At 36.7% G+C, this 21,102-nt stretch overlaps 1 protein-coding gene and 1 pseudogene across 7 annotated transcripts in view; one reads left to right on the top strand and one right to left on the bottom strand.

The window, feature by feature from the left end:
• Window positions 1–4,281: 4,281 nt before the first annotated feature.
• Window positions 4,282–21,102, bottom strand: part of Arfip1 (ADP ribosylation factor interacting protein 1) — a 95,496-nt gene continuing 78,675 nt past the window's right edge. For all 7 annotated transcript variants that reach the window (XM_047566931.1, XM_047566935.1, XM_047566932.1 and 4 more), the window contains one exon: window positions 4,282–6,128. In XM_047566931.1, coding sequence (XP_047422887.1) covers window positions 5,973–6,128 — 156 coding nt within the window. In that variant the 3' untranslated portion in view covers window positions 4,282–5,972. The remainder of the gene's footprint in view (window positions 6,129–21,102) is intronic.
• On the top strand, window positions 12,422–12,717 carry LOC124994711 (60S ribosomal protein L36a-like; annotated as a pseudogene).

Raw genomic sequence — 21,102 nt, 5'->3', positions numbered from 1 at the left:
AAAAAAAATAATGGGGTGTATGCCTGTAATCCCAGGGGCTTGGGAGGCTGAGACAGGAGGATCTTGAGTTCAAAGTCAGCCTCAGCAACTTAGCGAGGCCCTACGCAACTCAGTGAGACTCTGTCTCTAAATAAAATATTAAAAGGTGCTGGGATGTGGCTCAGTGGTTAAGGGCCCCTGAGTTCAATCCCTGGTACCAAAAAGAAAAAAAAAAAAAAAAAAGTTAAAAGTCCCTAGTAGCATCAAACATACAAATCGTTCAGTCTGTCTTCAAATGTTTTTCTACAGCTATTTTTTAGAACCATAAGCTAGAGAGTACTTCTTATTTTTCTTTTGTGACAGACTTACTGAAAAGACCCAGCCAATTATCTTATAGCATGTCCCGGATTCTGCATCTGACCAGCTGGTTCCACACGGTGTAATATAACTTTGTTCCTTAATCTTCTATGTTCTGTATCCTGGAATTTAAGGCAAAAAGTTCAGTTTGATCAAGGTTAAACAATTCCAACAGCATACCTCCAAAGCAATGTTGCATAATTTAAACTGAATTCTATCTGGAGGCACAAATCTCTTAGTATTTTCCTTTTTCATGCTTAGTACTATGGAGAACACTTCTTTGGTATTATGGAAATATGGTTTTCCTTCCATCCTTCACCTAATGATTTTAGTACTTACTGGTGATGCCAGTGTGAAAAAATTATCTTAGTGAGGGTGGCAAAATAATGATTCTTCTAATTCTTCCTTTTTTTTTTTTTTAAGCACTGGGGGTGGCACTGAGCCTTATGCATGCTAAGCAGGAGCCCTACCACTGAGCTATGCTAAGCTCCCCGTCTTTTATGAAATATATTTTTAAAACAGCCACTCTTCTGTAAACATTCTAGTGTCTTGGGTAACACCTTGATGTTAGAGTAAGGGCCCTGCCTCTTTTGTAACTCATTCGAATGAAACAGCAGTGCAACTTGGTATTTGTCTGCATTTGGATTTTGAGTTAAAAAACAGTATTTCCAAACTTTGTACTTGGCTCCTTTAAGAACTACGCAAGAAGTTGGAGATCCAGGTCGTGAATAAAACAGCATCCAACACTACACCTTTCTCAAAAGCTTAGCGTCTAGCCATAATAAGTATATATTCCTCAAAGGAAAGAATTGTAATTATCTGCTCAAAACTCTAGGTACTTTTTTCATAAGAAGCTTCCTCATGAAGATCATGTAGAGGGAGAACAGAAGTTAAATAGCATATACAAATAATTTATCAGCAATACTTTATTCCTTATGCTAAAAACGTCATTATTTTAAAACTTTCTCAGGAAGACCAACAGGATTGAAAAGTTACTTTCCTTCTCCCTAGCCCACAATATCCATCCATTTGAAAACAAAAACAAAACATGGTTATTACTGTCAGAGTTTGCTCTTCCCGTAGTGGAACTTCAATTGCTAAACTCTAAGATACAATGAAGAATTATATGGCTTACATTTTTCTTCCTTTGTGATCCATGCTGGCTAGGGGTACACTTTACCCCAAAGTTATTTATATAAACAACATATATACCTGTACCAAAAGCAAAGCAGTATGAAAGTCTAAGTCAAGGAAAGTTACTTTAAAGGTCAACAAAACGGTACCTTGTTCCTCTTACATCTTCCTTGTGAATCAACAGTTTGGTTGGATCACAGTTGCAGAAAGCTCACAGTCTTTGACAGACTTCTTATGGCAAAGCTTTGCTTGGGTTCAAACAAAACAACATGTTTTTAGGTTTTGTGCCATATTTCATTTGTAAAAAACGTCACTGAAATTCCCAGCTCTGGCAGCATATTAATGAATTAACTGCACAGAAGGAGCTTCGGTTCTCAGGCTGGGTTTAATTTCCCTTCTTCATGTTAACAGTCTCCTTTTTCCATATCAGGGTTAATACCAGAATAACAAGTAGATCTCCATATACATAAACTCTAAGAATCAACCTTTATTTTACACAAAGATGAACTTTAGTTTCCTGTGCATCAGGAGGACCATTTGGCAATTTATTATAAAGAACCATTTATGGTAGGAAACCTGCTCAACAGGAAACATTCAAGTGGGAACACAGAATTTAATGGAAGTCCTCAAAAGAGAAAAGTTGTTTGCATCATAATTCTATTTTAATTTTTTTTTTTTTTTTTTTTTTTTTTTTTGGGTATTGGGGTTTTAACCCAGGGACATTTAACCACTGAGCCACATCCCCCGTCCTTTTTAATTTTTTTATTGAGAAACAGGTTCTAAGTTGCTTAGGGCCTCATTAAATTGCTGAGGCTGGCCTTGAACTTGCTATCCTCCTGCCTCAGCCTCCAAAGTCGCTGGGATTACAGGCATGTACCACCAGACCTGGCTTAAAAGGCCTTGTTACATTGTAAAAAATAGTAAAAGACCTGTGACCTAATACAAAATACAACTGGCTTTTAGATCAGAATATAGCCTACTCACCATGGGACAGCTCGACTGATTAAAAAAAATTCTAATCTTAAAGGAGAATCAGATTTTCTTAATGCCTAAATTTGGTTAAAACAGTGAGGCAGGATCTCAAGTTGTCTCAACTTTTCCAGGCAACTGAACAAGAGCTGCTGGCAAAAGGTATTTAGGATTATTGCAAAATATAGGCATTCTAAGTAGTACTTCAAAATATTAGGAAGAAGTACAAACTAAAGGTGTACTAAACTAGCACCTTGGATGATTTATTTTCCATACCTAAGGTTATCGTCAATAAAAACTAAAGGAGACGGCACATGTTGAGGTAGATACATTATACTTCAAATTAATAATTCCATGATGAAAAGAAACGTCGTTAGTTTTTTTAATTTACATAATTTTACTTTATATAACACTGTAGGTTCATGTGATCTTTTGCAGAATACAGTAAATTATCAATGGGCAGAAAGGACAAATATATACTTTATATTGAACCTAATATGAACACATGTGGGGGTAGATGGGTTATTTTTTTCAACTTGAAATACATTTAACACATATATTGTACTTCACTTTAGAAGGAACTTGACACAATGCTTTAATTATGCAGGTGAAATGGCAGGATTTAAAGAAGCATTCATATGTTTAGTTGTAAGCACTCATCTGACATTAGACTTGAAGATGGTGGGCTGGCTAATTTTATGTAATAAGGCCTTGATCTGTAAAAAAGAGTATTAGACAATCTCTGAGACACATTCTAGTTTCATACCCTATGGGATAACATCAGTGTATTTTGAATATGAAAAAAATGCTTCTTAATATAGTCTATATTTCAGATCAATTGTTTCTGCAAGTTCAGGTGCTTGCTAGACCCCAAGATTTAAAAGCATTTGAATGGAGATTTCAGTTTTACAGACCAGTTCTTGAGGTTTTTGTTTCTTCTTGAATAATTTCTATTTTTCTGAGAAAAGTCACATTTCCATCCATCTCCTGCTCCTATACCACACATCTGAGAACTCTCCAATCTTGACCATTCAGGTCTTCTCTACCTGCCTGACAGTTTTTCCTCTTCACCTAAAACATTTATAAAGTGATGTCCTGCTGATTCTATGCATTTTTTATTTTTGCTTACTGGCTTTAAATATAAGCTAACTAGGCACATGAGGTATTATGCTCTTGGAGGTGTAAACTGGCACACTCTTTCTTGAAGACAAATGGCAAATCTACAACACAGTCTTAGAAGTATGTGTATACTTTGCAAGTCCATCTTCACTTTCAGAAGTATAACTTAAGAGAATAACCAGAAGAGTACAAAGATGAATGTATGCTAGTTAAAAGTTATCCAAACCTGAGCTTATGATATAAAAATTGGTAATTAAAACACGTAACCTCAGAGAGGTTAGGTGGTTTCATGCAGCACTTATTCACTTAGGAAAGTGGTTGTTATCTTCCATTTTATGAATTTTTTATTTCTTTCTACAACAAACATGAACTACTTTCCTAACAAAGCAAATGTACCTCAGACTAGTGTCACTTACTTCTTTAGCATGTGCACTAAGAGTCACTGACATTTTCATTCTATCCTGAAAACTCACTGATCCTTGTGCAGCTAGTTAGCTCTTTTGCTACTATGATTGTTTACTGAGATGTGGTGAGACTGGACATGTTCAGCTTCCAAGGAGATTCAAATTAAAGGAAAGGAAAACTGAACAAGACACTTATAAGTAACAGAAGCATTATTTGTTATTGATATTGTTTTTAAAGTTCGGGGCAGGGGATTGCTATGTTTTCAGAATTCCAAATAGTTATTTCTTATTTAAAACCAAGAGGGCAAGAGAAACTGGATACTGCAGCAAACACTTTTAATAAGAATACAAAATTCACACCAGAGGCACATTCTGGGGAATGTAAATGAACTATCACAAGTAAGTTATTCTGCTGGAAGAATAAAATAAGGCTCTCAAGAGTACAAATATACAGGAGGGAATGATTTAAAATAGGCTGATGATGTACAATCACATTACATTGTATTAAGCACTCAAAACAGGCATATTAATTAAAAAGCCGACTAAAAGGCATCTGAACGTATAAAACAAATTTACAGTCCACAAAGTTCATGTATAACAATAATTTTAAGTACTTCATTTTAACACAATAGAAATGAACAGGTGAGATACCTCTCAAAATATTAATTTATGTCTATGACAGAACTTTACATTTAAGCAGGATTGCATTATTGAGGAACCACATGGTGGACACGCCAACCACATGGAACACAAAATCAACAGCGCTGCACAACGGAGACAGTCCTGCCCTCCCAATCCCGGCTCCTCTCCTGGTACTACTGCCACACTGCTCCATGTGACCTTGTCATTACTCAAATGAAAAGTCCTTCTGCTGCCCATTCCTCATAAGGAACAGAGAGAAACCAAACCGCAAACTCAAAAGTTGATTCCACTGTAAACCTCAAATGTGGTTTAATGAGAACAAAGAAACTCAACCTTTACACACAGTGCTCCTTCTCCAGGAACAGACACATCAAACATTATCTGAAAGGGGTTTCTTCATGGATTATGTACATTGGTTGAACAAGAATTACTGTATCTGAGAAGGCACATATCTGTGATTTAAGGCTTAATCGGTATTGTTACATACGGAAGTCAACGAAAGCACTCTAGGAATTTACGACTATCAAAATGAAATTTACCCAAAAACTAGTGTTCTAAGTACAGACTTCTACTCTAGAAACCATCATGAATTTCCATTCTCAAGTCCACCTGTAAAAAAAAAATCTCTTTTAACCAGGTTTTGTTATAAATCAAAAGAAACTGCTAACGTAACTGCCCCAGTGACTTTGGGTGATACAAATTCATAAGTTTAAGAGTCTCACAGAAATGACAAGAATGATTCCTGTGTCTTTAAAATAAAAATTCAGAACAAAATTACAATGGTAAAAATTCATTTTTAAAAAGGTATTTGCTACAACTCCATGAGCTAATCAGTCATTAGAACTGCCACCTCTGTGTGGGTGCTGCAGGAACTCCATATAATTTACTCTGCAAAATAGTTTATTTTCTCTTTAAGACAATACATGAAAATGAATCTCTTAAAGATATTTAATATATTCATATATAAAATATCTGATGTCGATACAAATCATGTAAACCTCCCTCTGGAAAGTTACAACTGGTCCTCATTTCCAGGACCAAAAACCTCAAATTTTTATCTTGTCAGTGCAAATCTATATTAGATGTTTTCAAACTACAGAAATAGCCATCAACCCTCACAATACAAAAGGATTTCTCAAAAAGGAAAATTACCGTGTTTGGATTAGAGAAATTATGTTTACACTAAAACCACCAACCTTCCCATCAAATTGAACAGTTCAGTTGTTAAGGTATGAAAAGGGAAAAATTAAAGCTTTGTGCAAGAATCACTACAATGGTCATTAGCCCTCACCATGTCCCCCAACTCCACTTAATTCTTATCAGATTAGGTTGGTTTAGAAATTCCTTTTTTTCCCCCAAGGTGAGATTTTACTGTTCTTCAAGCCAAGACGGGGCATCCACTCCAGGTGTTTTCAATTTGATATGGAACTGTTTAAGTGTCTGTTCAAGCTGCTTCTGATTCCCAGCAAAGTAGGCGGCAATGGCGTTGTGGAAAAGGACCAGCTGATTGTGCAATACTTTAACCTGTGGACAGGGCAAAGCGATAAGACCAATGTTAACACCAAGGACATGAAATGGAAGGTGACTTACTACATCCCTCAAAGAAGCAGAGTCTCTCTCCTCAAGAAAAGTCACTTTATTATAATAGAGACAGCATTCTACACAGCCCGAGTATTCAGGGTCACTGAGCCTTTGATGACTGTTAGTTACCCCAGAAAGAAGAAGTCAGTTTAAGATGCTAAATGTACACCTACTGTGGATCTTTTTGGGGGCAGCACTGGGTCTCAAAGCCAGGGCTTTGCACATGGCTATGCCAGTGCCCAGTTACTGAGCTGACTCCCAGCTCTGTCCATGATTTCCAAACATTATTGAGAGGATTAATTAAAAATATCACTAAATTTCCCCTCAAACTAAGTATATTCAAAATCATGTGAGCTACTGAAAAGGGAAATTATCTATATTACTGTAAAATAAGGCTATATACCAGGCATGGACACACTTAAAGCTAAAGTTTATATAAAACTGTATAGGCTGGATACTTTAAAATACTGCATTTCTTTGTAAAGAATCAAGCGATGGGAGTCAATTTATTTAAAGTTCTTATAACTTAGTTATTTCCAATTACTTATTATTTTAATGATATCAAGAGTAAGTTTTAACCAAGTTAGACCAAGAGTAAGTTTTAACTACTTCTATCTTAAAGAAATAAGCAAATCATTAAAAAGATTTATGAATTAAGTTGTTTCCTAAGGTCTTATTTAAAACTGCAAAAAAAAAAATTGTTTGGTTTTGTACTAGAATTTGAACTCACGACTACTTTACCACCTACCCCTTTTTATTACTAATTTTGAGTCAGGGTCTCAATTAGATGTTGAGGCTTGCCTCAAACTTGAGATACTCCTTGTCTCAGTCTCCTGAGATGCTGGGATTACAGGCGTGCACCACTGTACCTGGTTTGCAACTACAAAATGTTCAATAAAAAATATAAAATATGCCAGGTACACTGGTGTACACCTGCAATCCTAACAACTCAGGAGGTGGAGGCAGGAGGATCCCAAGTTCAAGGTCAGCCTTGGCAACTTACTCAGACTCTGCCTCAAAATAAAATTTAATGAAAGGGCTGGGGATGGAGCTCAACGGTAGAACACTTGTTCAGCATGTGCAAGGCCTTGGATTCATTCCTCAGTATTGCAAAAAAAAAAAAAAAAAAGTTAAAATATATTCTGATCTACCCACCAATGTAATATTCATTAAAACTGAGCTTTAATAATTTTAATAATATAAAAAGTATGAAAAAAAGAGACTTAACCACCAAGTCACATCTCTTGCCTTTTATTTTTTTTTTTAATTTTGAGACAGGGTCTTGCTAAGATGCTTAAGGCCTTGCTAAGTTGCAGAGGCTAGCTTTGAACTTTCAATCCTTCTGCCTCACCCTTCCAAACTGCTGGGATTACAGGTGTGAGTCATAGTGCCTGGCTAGATGGTAAAGCATTTCTTAAATTCGAATTTAAAATATCCTAAATCTTACAATGGGGGGTGGCTAGGGAAGAACAGAGTTACTTTAAATTAGGTAGAGGGGAGTGAAGGGAGGGGAGGGGGTAGGGGGAAGGAAGGATAGTAGAATGAATCAGACATCATTACCCTATGTACATACATAAACTATATGACGGGCGGAATTCCACATCATGTACAACCAGAGGAATAAGAAACCATACTCCATCTATGTATGTGTCAAAAGTGCATTCTACTGTCATGTATAACTAATTAGAACAAATAAATTTTAAAAAGATACGTAAAATATCCTAAGTCGTGAAGGAAAAGATTGGTAAATAAAATCATATTAAAACTCAAGAGTTTCTGTTCATCAAAAGATAGTGAAAGGATAAGCTATGAACGGGGTGAAGGTCTCTGCATTATATGTCACTGCCAAAGGATATGTATCTAGAAAATGCAGAGAACTCCCATGAGCCAAAAACAGCCCCATTAAAAAAGATCAGGGCTGGGGATGCAGCTCAGGGCAGAGCACTTGCTTAGTATGTATGAGGCTCTGGGTCCCACCTCAGCTCTTTCCAAAAAAAGAAAGAGAAGAGAAGAGAAAAAGAAAGAGCATGACATTCTACAAAGGAGGAAACAGGAATGACCAACTTCATCTGAAAAGACATCCAGCTTCATTAGGAAACAGGAAGATGCAAACTAAAACTAACATGGGGTACCATTTTACACCCTCCACCTCAGGAAAATGTAATAAAGACTCACATATGTATTGCAAATTGGTGGTATAAATATGCATAGTTGCTTTTGAAAACAATCTGGTATTAACAATAAAGTGAAAGAAACACATATGCTACAGAAGATCAATTTAACCCCTAAAACTCTGCCCTAGAAAAACGTGCTCCATGACACATGAGTAATTATGTTTGTTGCGGCACTGCTTTTAGCATTAAAAAACTCAACAACAGGAAAATGACACCAAATCGTACTTGCAGGAAGATGGATAAATAAACTGTGGTTTCTTCATGCAATGGGAATACTACACAGGAGTGACAGAAATCATCATGAAGACTGTAGTTCCTTCTCTAGTGAGATGAAAAGCCACTGGTGAAAAAAAATGGCAGTATCTGACAGTTTAATAAAAAAGCAAGGGTGGAAGTAGGGAGGCCTGTGAGGATGTTAAGGCAGTAACCCAGGCGGGCGATGAACGAGGGTGGCAATAGGAGATGGTGGCAGAGGTGTGACTGCAACACAATGGGAAGGCGGAGCCATGGGACCTGTTGCCAGATCAAGATGTGGGGGGAAGGGGACTATGGAGAGCTCTGTTTTAGACGAGCAATCTGGGCTGGAGGTAACTTGAGAGTCACCAACATACAGAAAACATTTCAAGTGCCATGCCTAGATAAGCTTATCAGAGAGCCAGTAGACTGAAAAGTGATCTGAGGACTAAGTCATCAGCAGCAGACCTCAACCCAAAATGGAGCGCAGGTTGAAATATCAGAAATAAAGTCATAAAACTTACAGAAGAAAACATAGGATAAAATCTTAATGGTCTTGAGTCTGGAAAAGAGTTTTAAATAGTAAACATAAAGCATAAATTATAAAAAATAATAAATTGAACTTCATGAAAGTATTTTTCTCTTCAGAAGAGTCTATTATAAAAATGAAAAGGTAAGCCATATACTGGGAGAAAATATTTATCAAAGAAATTGACTGTAGAAGATATAAAGAATTCTTAGGGGTTGGGGATATAGCTTAGCAGGTGCAAGGCCCTGGGACTCAATCCCCAGCAATTTAAAAAAGAAAAAAAAAGAATTCTTAGAATTAAGATGACAACCCAATAAATAAAAGGGCAAAAGATTAGAACAGGTATCTCACCAAGGAAAATATACAGATGGTAAGCAAGCACATGAAAAGATGCTCAAAATCTTTAGTTATTAAGAAAATCCAAATTAAACCCACAATGAGATGCTACTACACACCCACCAGAATGGCTAAAATTAAGAGGACTGACCATAACCTATTGGCAAGGACATAGAGCAGCTGGAACTTTCATACAAAGTTGATGAGAAGGTAAAAAGTACAACCATCTTGGAAGTTTGTCAGTTTCTTATGAAGCTAAACATATACATCTGATCTAACCCAACCATTCCACTTCTAGGGACCTGAAGTGAGGGAATGAAGCCTACGTCCAGAGAATTGTACATCAATGTTCATAGTAGCTTTACTTGTACAATGTAACATTGTACATTGTAGCTTAAAACTGGAAACAGCTCATATGTCAACCAATAGGGATGAGATGAACAAATTGGGGCTTTCCCATATAATGGAAGAGTACTCAGCAATGAACACACTGATAACATGCAATGTAGATGAGTTACAAATACACTGTTCAGTCAAAGTAGGAAAAGAAAAGGAGTTTGAATTGTTTGGTTTCATTTATATAGAATTTAGAAGATGCTCTTTGAAGGCTTTCATACTAGCAACCTACATAGGTCACAAAATAATTTCCCAACTGCTCTAACAGTATTATTTGGCTTATTTTTCTTGTTTTGCTGTTTTGGATAATTCTTGGCTCATTCAAGAACTGTTAATTGTTTTCACGTTTCACGCGCTGTTTTCACATAGTAACTAAAGGACTTCTTAACTTTTAGTATGGAAGTTCAATTTTCATAAATAGGCTCTGGTCAGTTACTTTACTAGTCTCTAAAGACTTCTGATTTGAATTTCAATTCCCAATGCTCTGTGTATTAAAGAGAATAAAAACAGACCATGTGAAAAATCAATTCCTGTACTAGACGTGTAGACAATTAGAGAAAGAAAGAGGAAAAGGCATCAGAAAATTAAACCCTGCAAGTGTCTCCCCAAGTCAGTTTCTTTCCTCACCCCTGAGGTCTGTGACAGCTGAATGTAGCAGAGGCCACCCTTTGGTAGCTGAGGAAGACTCCCAGCTCACTAAGGAAGCCTCACACTGAGTGTGTTGCCTGTCTAAGATGCCTCCCCCTGGTGAAACTTAATCCATGGGACATCAAAGACAGGGTGCTTTTTAGGTATGAGTTCTAGTTTTCACAATAAAATGACACAATACCCACATCACCAAAACATTCTCCAGTAATTGTGAGAAGGTTGATGAGTAGAGCCTTTTAAAATATACACACACTCCAGAGCAGCCCTTGGTATTTGGACAGAAGAACTAGTGATTCATGATTTGCATTTAAAATTAAAAACACAGGGAAAAAACTCTCCAAATGTAAAGTATAACATTTCATTCTCATTTTATTATCAGGAGCTATTTTTATAACATGCTGTTTTCACTTTGTCTAAAACAGATAAATCAACTCATTTTTCTACTAGTACTGATTATTGTTAGTACTCATATTTGGTTTTGGTAGTAATGTTTTCAAAATAAAAATGTAGATCTTGTCCAGTCTACATATTACTAAAAAAAGGGAAATTAAAGTATGTTAATAAGCCAATTTTCAAAATAAAAACTTTTCAGAGGTGCCAGGGTCCCGAACTGCTGACCCTGCACTTGCTAGGCGAGCGCTCTCCAATAGGAGCTATTCCTTTAGCTCCCAAAATAAAAACTTTTCAAACTTCGTGAATTACAAATTAGAATACTTTGCTTTTCTGTCTTTAAATTTTTAGTTGTAGATGGACACAATATCTTTACTTTATTTATGCTTTTATGTGATGCTGAGGATTGAACCCAGCACCTCACACGTGCCAGGCGAGCACTCTACCACTGAGCCACAATCCCAGCCCCTTCTGTCTGTTTTTGATTGACTAATTTACACTATGATGTACATTCATACAATGTACTCAGTGCAGTTCTGCCTGATATGTTACAGATAATTCTCAGGATGTTTTGGTTAACAAGTAAGCAAAAATCATTGCCACTTCAAAGGATTAACTAAGTAATATTAGAAAAGTAGTTGTTGTAAGACAAATTTTAAACCAATTTTTGCAATCTTGGTACAGTTAGCATCTCTAATCTGAAAATCCCAAACCCAAAATGCTCCAAAATCCAAAATTTTTTGAGTGCTAACACTCAAAAAGTGTCAAATTCCAAGTGAAAAATTCCACATCTGTCCTCATGTGATAGGTGATAGTCAAAATGCAGGCACACTAAAACTACTGTATGAAATCACCTCCATTCTATGTGTACAAGATTATGTGAAACAAATGAATTCTGTGTTTAGATGTGTGTCCATCCCTCAAGTATCTCATTATGTACAGCAAATATTCCACATCTGAGAATATCTGATATCTGAACAGGTCAATCTAGGAAAGAGTCTGACTTCTCAGTGGAGTTGGTTTAGGGAGAGATGAAGAAAGTGAGGTGGGAAGGTTAAATCCTACTTCAAGGAAAAAGTATAAAAGCCAAAATGCTCCAGGAAATATTTAAGTTTTCAGATTATGAGAACTAATGAGCACACAGAATCAAGAAAAGAGCCACATACTTTTAGTAGACTATGCTTTAAAAGGGTGGAGTGACACTAACTTTTGGGAAGTACTTTCTTTTCTTTTTTTAAAATATTTTTTTAGTTGTTGAAGGACCCTTATTTTATTTACTTATATGTGGTGCTGAGGATCAAACCCAGTGCCTCAACACATGCCAGGCAAGCACTCTACCACTGAGCCACAACCCCAGTCACTTGGGAAGCACTTTCTATTATTGCAGATAAAACATTAGTCTTGAAATCAGGAACTGAACTGTAGCAGTTTAAAGAGGAGTTTCCACTGCTCAGAACAAGGGGACTGTAAGAAAGGGAAGGGACGACACTGCTGCCTTAGCTTGGTTTTCATCACACAGACACAAGAATATGGTCAATATACCTAAAACCTGGAGGACTTTCTGTAAAAAGTGTGGCAAGCACCAGCATCCCAAAGTGACCCAGTATAAGAAGGGCAAGGATTCCCTTATGCCCAGGAAAGAGGCACTATGATAGGAAGCAGAGTGGCTGTGGTGGGCAGACAAAGCCAATTTTTGGCAAGAAGGCTAAAACCAAGAAGACAACTATGCTAAGACTTGAATGCATTGAGCCAAACTGCAGATTCAAGAGATGCTGAGCATTCTGAACTGGAGGAAGACAAGAAGAGAAAGGGCCAAGTGATCTAGTCTTAAATTTTTGATTTTTCTCATTTAATTTTGAGGGGAAAATACTGAAACTAGAAAAATTACCTGTAGGGAATTAACCACCTACTATTACCTGTAGTGATAATAGTCATAAAAAATCGATTTTTCTTATACCTACTTAATATAGTCTATTATCTCCATAGAGAGAGAGAGAGGAGGGGGGAAAGGAAGGAAAGGGAAGGAGGGAAGCCAAGAGGAAAGGAGGGCAGGAGGGGGAGGGAGGGGCAGATCAGACTCAGTTCAATGACTTGCCCAAGGTTAGAGCACTAGGAGATAGATGGGATTTAGGGAACTTGGAAATCTCTCATTCCAGGATGGGTTCATGCTCTTTCATCTACTCTAACCTGCTGCTATTCATAAGGCAATAAACATTTTAAAAAACTTTTAAAGTTTAAAAGAAATGAACAAGGGTGGAAGAACACTTACAGGAAGGGTAGTAATGCAGAGAAAGATTCACTTTAACCTCATTCCTAATTTTGTCTGTAGCCCTGAAGTTGCATTTAAATATCCTTGGGACAAGGGTCTAAGACAAGGGTTAGAGCAGATGAAAGGAAAGTTAATTCTTTCCAAATTTATGAAGAATAATACAATATTAGACTTTCATATAATTTTCCATACATACATAGTAGGAAAATAGTTTTTACTAAACTACTAATATCCTGAGAAAATTTAAGGTGGTAAAAAGGACAGATAAAAAACAACAGCAAAGCAGAGATTTCAAACTGGAGTAAAGAGGTAACAATTACAGATAGAAGTGAGATGATGACAAATTTGACAAATTTTCAAAAGCTAACATCAGAAACTATTACAGTAATTTAGAAATACACTAAATCATTGTGAGCTCAATCACAAAGAACTTTCATAAAGATCTGCCAAACAATGAGCAATCCAGATCAGATATAAGCAAAACCACTACAGCAACATCTGTTGAGTGACCTAAACATACTATACAATACCTTAATTGTTAAAGGGCAAAACAAACTTCAACACTGACTCCTAAGACAGAAAGACAAATGGATTTTAAACAGAAACTGGGTAAGACATTGAAAAGCAGGACTAACAGACAGTGCCAAGTGGAAGACACTGAAAATTTCCTCCTGACCGCATGGCGCCTATCATTAGAAGACAAACACCTTTTACGAAGTCACCAACCAAAAAACATCCAAACCATAAAAGGTCCATTATTTTCCTAATGAGCCTTTTTTTTTCCAAATAAAATTTAGATTATATACCTTCTTCTTCTTCTTTTTTTGTTTTGCACTGCTGGGGATTGAACCCAGGGCCTTCCAAATGAGCTACATCCCCACCCTACATACCTTCTTGTTCACAGAGTTTAAAAAGCAAGCATTTCCTAGTTAAAATGAAAGTTATTAGTTCTAATATATTTGCAACTGTGAAGTTCTTCTAAGTACTATCTCTCCCGATAATTCTATGAAATAGGGGTTTATATAAAGTATAGCAAAATACTGGGGAAGTAGGCTGGTAAGCATGAGAGGAAAATGTTGAACAAAATCTTCTTTAGTAAGAAGTCCCCTACCACCAACAGGTCGAGTGTTGACCCTTTTCTTTAGACCTATTTCAAAATTGACAGTTATGTACTTTCTCTGCCCACTACTGATTTTTTCCCAGGAAGCGAGAGACTACAGAATAATAAGCAGAAAAGTATACCTGTCTTGGCCTTTACTAGGTTTGTGGAGTATAATTTTATTAGTTCAGAATAGCTTTGGAAATGCTTGTCATGTCAAAGCAGCTACCGGTTGAGAAAGAGAAACACTATCAAAAATATGGGTGTGGGCACTGGAAAGGCAGCAAGAGAAGGAAAGACAAATAGGAACTGCAAGTGGGGGTGGAAGAATAGATTTTATTTTTCTGACTCACTGGGATAGGTTTCAACAAAACACTGACAAGTAGAAGGTTAAAAAAAAAAAAAAGTCCTAAGGAAGAAGGAAAAAAAAGGCTGTTCTCTTCTGAAAAGAAGATACCTGATAAAACACAACCTGTGAAATCTAATTACAGTGGGTCATGGAACTTCAGTAATGTCTCACAATTTTTTTATAGAATAATGCATTAAAATTCTGAATTGGGTTTAATCTATCCCCCCCCCCCCACACACACACACATACAAAGTCTGAATATGAGTTGGGCAGAGTGGCATCTATAGTCCCAGCTGGGCAGGAGGCTGGGGTGGGAGGATGGCTTGAGCCCAGGGGTTCCCACCTGCCTGGACAACACAGGGAGACTAATACATTAATATATATACAAATGCCTTAGAGAAAAGGGGGGAAATCTGAATGTAGAGATTTCCTCATTCATAGCCAAAATGTCTCTGTCTTTGTGACTCTATGAGTTTAGTGTTCACTCCCTTCCCTCTTTTCCTTCCTCCCTTTCTTGCGATTGCTTCAGGTTTAGATCTGACCAATATGGCTTGTTTTCTAGGGCTATCTTTCCATCTACTCCTTCTGCTATTTTAAGAACCTTCTTTGAGCAGCACTGCACACTGTACTTAACTAAAAGCAGGGATCTGAAGATTTAGATCACAGATTACATGGTTAGAGATACAATTATATACAAAATCCGTACAAGCTTCCTCCATTTACAGATGAGTTCAGTGTCCACTGACTAACTTAACGCTTGGTGCTCTACAAATTCAGCCATGAAGCTCTCCTCTAGAGGAGAACCAGACCAGCAGGCAAGTGCCCAGCACCACACAGTGTGCTCTGTGCTTCAACTGAAGACAACCTGGCGCTATGGTAATGCACAGGGCGGGAAGGGGAGAGAATTATTCAAGTTACTCCATGAAACAAAGATGCTTAGATCATTCAAATTAGCATCTGAATTCCTAGTCTAAAATTAATTTAGTTAAAAGAGCTGGTAATAAATTGGGTATTTCCTGTCATCAATTATATGACAGATAGGAAGGTTATTCTCTAGTTAGGAGCCTGTCATTAACCTAACAGGAGTGATAACCAGGGGTCTGAGAGGACTGCATGTGCTTTCATAAAACCCCACAGAATTCCAGAAACACAGACTCAGAGGTAGAAAGATCCCAGGAATGGCGCATGAGAATACAGGGTAGTCTTCTCACCCAGCCTACAGTTTCTTTTGCAACCTTACCCCACCCCTGATCTCAAGTTCAGAATTAGTTCCTGTACCTTCAGGTACTCATGAAATCCAGGGGGAAAAAAGGCGCCAGAGTGGGTGGTGGCGTTGATGGTGTTGAAGCAGGCACGCAGGTGTGGGTCACTAAATTCCACACCAGATAACAGCAACAGATCTGACAGAAGTGTGTGCTAGTGGCAAAACAGGGCCAAGAGTAGACAATGAAGTCACCACAGGGATCAGGAGGCTGTGTTCACTGGCTTTCAGTTGCTGCCCAAACTGAACCCAGGGTAAACCAAGGTTGGGGGGGGCGGGCAGGGAGAGAACAAACATTACAAATCATATTAGTATTTGGTCGAGGGTTTCTTCAGGATTTTGTTCCCAACTCTGTTCTACCTATGTGTATTACCCATTTTTGTGTGATCCTGCTCATCAAACCACCTAGCAGGTATTTTTGGGACCACAGTAACATTTTTCTTCATTAAATTCTATACTTCTTCTTTTTCATGCTTGTACATGATAAGACAGGATTAGACACAGTAATATAAAAAAAAGCACCTTATAAAATGTAATGAATAAAAATAGTCTTGAAAATTTATAGGAAGAACTAAGGATAGAAAATCAGAATGTTACTAAGTTTGAAAGGAATAAAGAAACCTTGTTATCAAATTTTAAACTTTTAATCAAATAGAATATAGATGAGTCATGGAGGATATGGTCAGCATGAAAGTACTGAGTCACTAGAGAGAATTTCCAGGAAAGGTTAAAAGGAACACTGCAAAGTCAAGTTCTTGAACACTGTTATTGTCTTTGGAGATTTTACTCAGAAATACGAATTAATGGTTTTACTTTTAAGCAAAGAGAAGAGACTGTAACCTTAACTAAGAACCAAAAAAGTACAGCAACAGCATAGCCACAAGTTACAGCACCTCTGTAACAACTCAACCAATGTTCACGACAAGTGATCTGTTCAAAGTTCACACTGATGACTTACAAACCACATCACAAAACCTGGCAAACCAACTTGCGTGATACCCAAGTCTGGCAAGGTAAGTGAAACGTGGATCTAAGGAATATATGGGTACCCCAGCACTTTGTGAAATGGACACATCACAGCAACTGTGGTTAGGAAGTAAATTTTTGTTAAGTGAATTCTTTTCAAAGTGAAAGGCACACATAGTTTCCTCCCTACTAACACACAATAGAAACCTGAAACTACAATTCTACCATGTACACAAGTTGATCACTTTGGACCAAAAAGGATCAGAAAACATTTAAGTGCTTAATGACTGCCAAAGCCCAGTCAAATATATGAAACCACCAATTCACGATTATAAAATATCATTCTGGAAGGCTTTTAAATCTTGTGTACACAATAACTTCTTAAAAAGCACCTTGATGGAAATCTGAACACAACTGACAATAAAACTCTACCATGAGTTAGCAAGGCGTGCTACTCCCCATCACCCACTCTGACTTTCCTTCCTGCTCATACTCAGATGACTGCAAATTACCCTGGTTTTGGATAGGTATGGCTTGGAGGAGTCTGATTTCAAAATCAATCCACAACTTGCAATCCGTCCCCCACCTCCCTGTGCCCAGTTCTTTTTGGTTTAAAAACAGTTAATTTCTGCCTCATTTCTAAAGAGAGAAAAGAGGCAATGCAAGCTACAGCAGATTTCCTCCTCCATGTGGGTTTAGAACAAAAGATTCTAAACCAGTGTTTGCTTCTGCAAACACAGACCAAATGTGAAAATACTTTCTCATATAAATGAAGAGCACTATATCATGTTATTTGTCATTTAAGAATGTCATTTAAGAATGATAGAGGCAGCTCATGTCCTAGCAAGTTAGTTATTTTTCTATTTTCTCCAACACAGAACTGATCATTAGATTTTAAAGCAGAGGAAAATGATAGGCTCTGATTATATTTGGAAAATAGAAATTTATTCTGAACCTTGTTTTGGAAAATGGTTAAGGCATGCTATTTGAAAAACAAACATCTTCTAGCTGTACTTCTTTTCCTTTTTTTTTTTTTTTTTTAAAGATATCTTATTTTTTAATATGTGGAACTTCACACGATCCCTTGAATTTTCCCTTTACAATATATGCCATATCTTGTATGTATGTAATTGTTTGGTATTATGTAATGCCTACTTGTATGTATGTGATACCTATTTTCCCTTCTTGATTTTAGGCTCTATAAAGATAAGACTGTTATGCCTCTATTCCCTAACCCAGTGACTGGTACATAAAAAGCAACCCATGAATATTTACTGAATAAAGAAAGAAAATGTCAAAGGTACTCATTACACACCAATCTGCTCCTATTATTTCACATGTATTTTATTTTACCTGTTACCTGTTTATCTCTTGAAACCTTTAGTTCATTCCATTTCTACTATTAGCACCCTAATCTAAGCTCTGATCTGTTTCCTAACTACTGTATTCATTCTTAGGTCCTGCTATAATCGGTCCTCCATATTTTAGAACTAGCATATGCTAAGAATTCTTTCGGGGGCTTCCCGAAAGCAATAAAGAGGTAATAAAGCAAACCTCCTCTTAGTTTCAGTCCTGATCTGCCCTCACGCACCTCTCCAGCCTTGTCTAGAGCTCTACACACCTTCACTTTTGGAACCTAACACAGTCCCTGCTGCCACAGGGCTGCTCTACATGCTATTCTTTCTATCTGGAATATTTTCTGCTACTCACTTACATAGTTAAGGAGTTCATGTTCAACATCACTCCCTCATGGAAGACTACTTAACTGACCACCAGTCACGCCTAAAATTTTATACATATTTTTTGATGTGATTTGTCTAAGACTGTTTCTCTTTCTAGGCTATCAGCTCTTCCAGGGTAGAAATGTGTTTACTTTTGTTCAACAGGTATCATCAATATCCAGAACACTTCCTGGCACAAGGTACAGGTAGATAGTTTGTAAATGTTTGTTGAATGGATTAAAAAGAGAACAAAAACAACATAAAATAACATCAAATTACAGGATAAATGTACTCAGGAAGTAAATTGGCATGAATAAGGGAACATTTTTCAGGATCCTAACATGGATGATTATATTTGACACAGTGTTGAAAGACAGTTTCTCTTGTGTCCAGCAATACTAGCTCCATAGTTACCTATTGCACTTAGAAATTTCAATCCATTTATTTTTTAATTTAGAACTAAATAGGGTCCTTTTACCTCTATAACTTAACTTCACTCAACCTATATGAGCATATATACTAAGTACCACTGTTTTGCCTCCAGTTATGGATATAAATATGACATTAAGTCATTATTAGGTAATGATTAACATGCTCCTTAAACTCTAGTACCAATTATCATTTTTAAAATTTGGGCTGGAGGTGTGGCTCAATGGTACAGTGGTTGCCTAGTCGACTTGAGGCCCAAGGGCCCCCATCACTGCAAAAAAATAAGATGAAAATAAATTTAGAGGTTTATATTTTTTTCTTCTCAAAGAGAACTATTAGTAAAAAAGATTATCTCTGTCCTTCCTTCGAACTTTTCCAAACCTATATAGTGTATTTAAAAAACAAAACCAAAAACCAGGCTTTGCACACTTCCTATTATGGTACTTACTTGAATAACCTTTTATACAACTCTATCTAGCTATCTCATATTACATCAGTATGTTTACCCATTCTTGATTTTTCTATTCTCTATATTCCAATCCTTTATCCTGTCTAACCACTAGATTTAATTCCCTGGATTTTTCTCTGAAAAATTAAGAAAGAAATGTGCAATATATTAGAAAGGAAGTGATGCATTAAATACTAGAAATTATAGTACACAGGAATATTATGGTATTGTGTACAAGATACTGTGTGTGAAAACCACTCTTTTTATATTAACCTAAGATTCAGAATAACTTGAATTTTTAAGAAAAAAATGTTTTTAATTAATTATACTAATCCAGGATAGATCTTGAGTTTGTTCATGATAAAAGCAGATCCTAAGTCTGTTTTTGTCATCCTTTAAGTTACTAAAATACCAAATAATGAAATAAACCTCCACTTAATGGTTACAGTTAGTTAATATTACATTAGAGTATACTTTATTTTACAATAAAAATATAACAAAATCATTACTTTTTCGTATTTATACCCCAAACTGCTTTACTGGTTCTTTTGAGGCATTCCGATCCCCACATCCCCATGATATTGATAGCCCTAAAAAGAGATTTATCATTCCCAAGTTAAAGGGTAGTAATCTTAAGGGGAATATATATATATATTTTTTACATCCTATATAGTTTCAAACCATATAAAATTGCTTTTAAAAAATCAGCACGAGTTGCTTCTGTTGATGGCACTATTTTTCTCTACCACTTTCTATGCAAACAGCAAATGCTGCAGACAACAGCAGCATTTCTGAGAGAGTATGCTCTGCTCTCACTACAGCGGAGTGAGGCCCTGGGATTCACTCCGCTACCTCCTGCTGCTGACTCCCCTTACTTCCCCATCCTTCAGGTTCTTGCAGTGCACCTCTGATTTGGGAAAGAATACAAACATGCACCTGCTTGAGTGACTACGACACACTTAACCCCATGCCAGGCATCATGAGGTCTGCGAAGCTCCAGCAGTGCCTGGTCTCTTTGTCCTTACAAAAACAGACTGTGTCTCGTTTTGAACCTTGAAAGGCACAATAATAAGTAAACAAACTGCCTTTACTCACAAAATAGCTCAGGTTACATTATTTAAAAGTCTCCAAAAGGAGAAACACTGATGAAAGGAGAAACATTAGAAGAGTGTAACTGACCATTTCTTTAGCGCTATACAACTCAATATTGTTTAGTAAACAAAGAAGAGAATTTCGGAGATTAATAAGGATTGTTTAGGGTAAAAGCAAACAACTATATAATGGGGTGGAGAGACAGATAATATAGATTATAAATAGTAGAACTCAAGTTTATTATTAAGGATAAAATATACAGATAAGTATATCACTTAGTATTAATACATGTACAAAGGAACGTGTGTATCTTATATACTATCCCTCTTTGTTTTGCTAGAGGGAAGGAAAGTTAGACTAAGTATATACATAAACACCTCAATTTCTAAAATATAGCTCAGAACCCAGCTCCTGATCTACCTCATAAGAATAAAAAGAGAAAAGTTCTAAAAAGGAATCAGCAAAACACTAAAGACTAAAATTATTACTATAATCACAGGACTGACTCTTAGTTTCACACTGAAGGACTTTGTGCTTTTACTTTATGAACTGTTGTCCAGTTATCTGGCTCCTCAT

The sequence above is a fragment of the Sciurus carolinensis genome, chromosome 10, assembly GCF_902686445.1.
Source record: "Sciurus carolinensis chromosome 10, mSciCar1.2, whole genome shotgun sequence".
Classification (NCBI taxonomy): Eukaryota; Metazoa; Chordata; class Mammalia; order Rodentia; family Sciuridae; genus Sciurus; species Sciurus carolinensis.
This window is presented reverse-complemented; position numbering and strand designations above follow the sequence as displayed.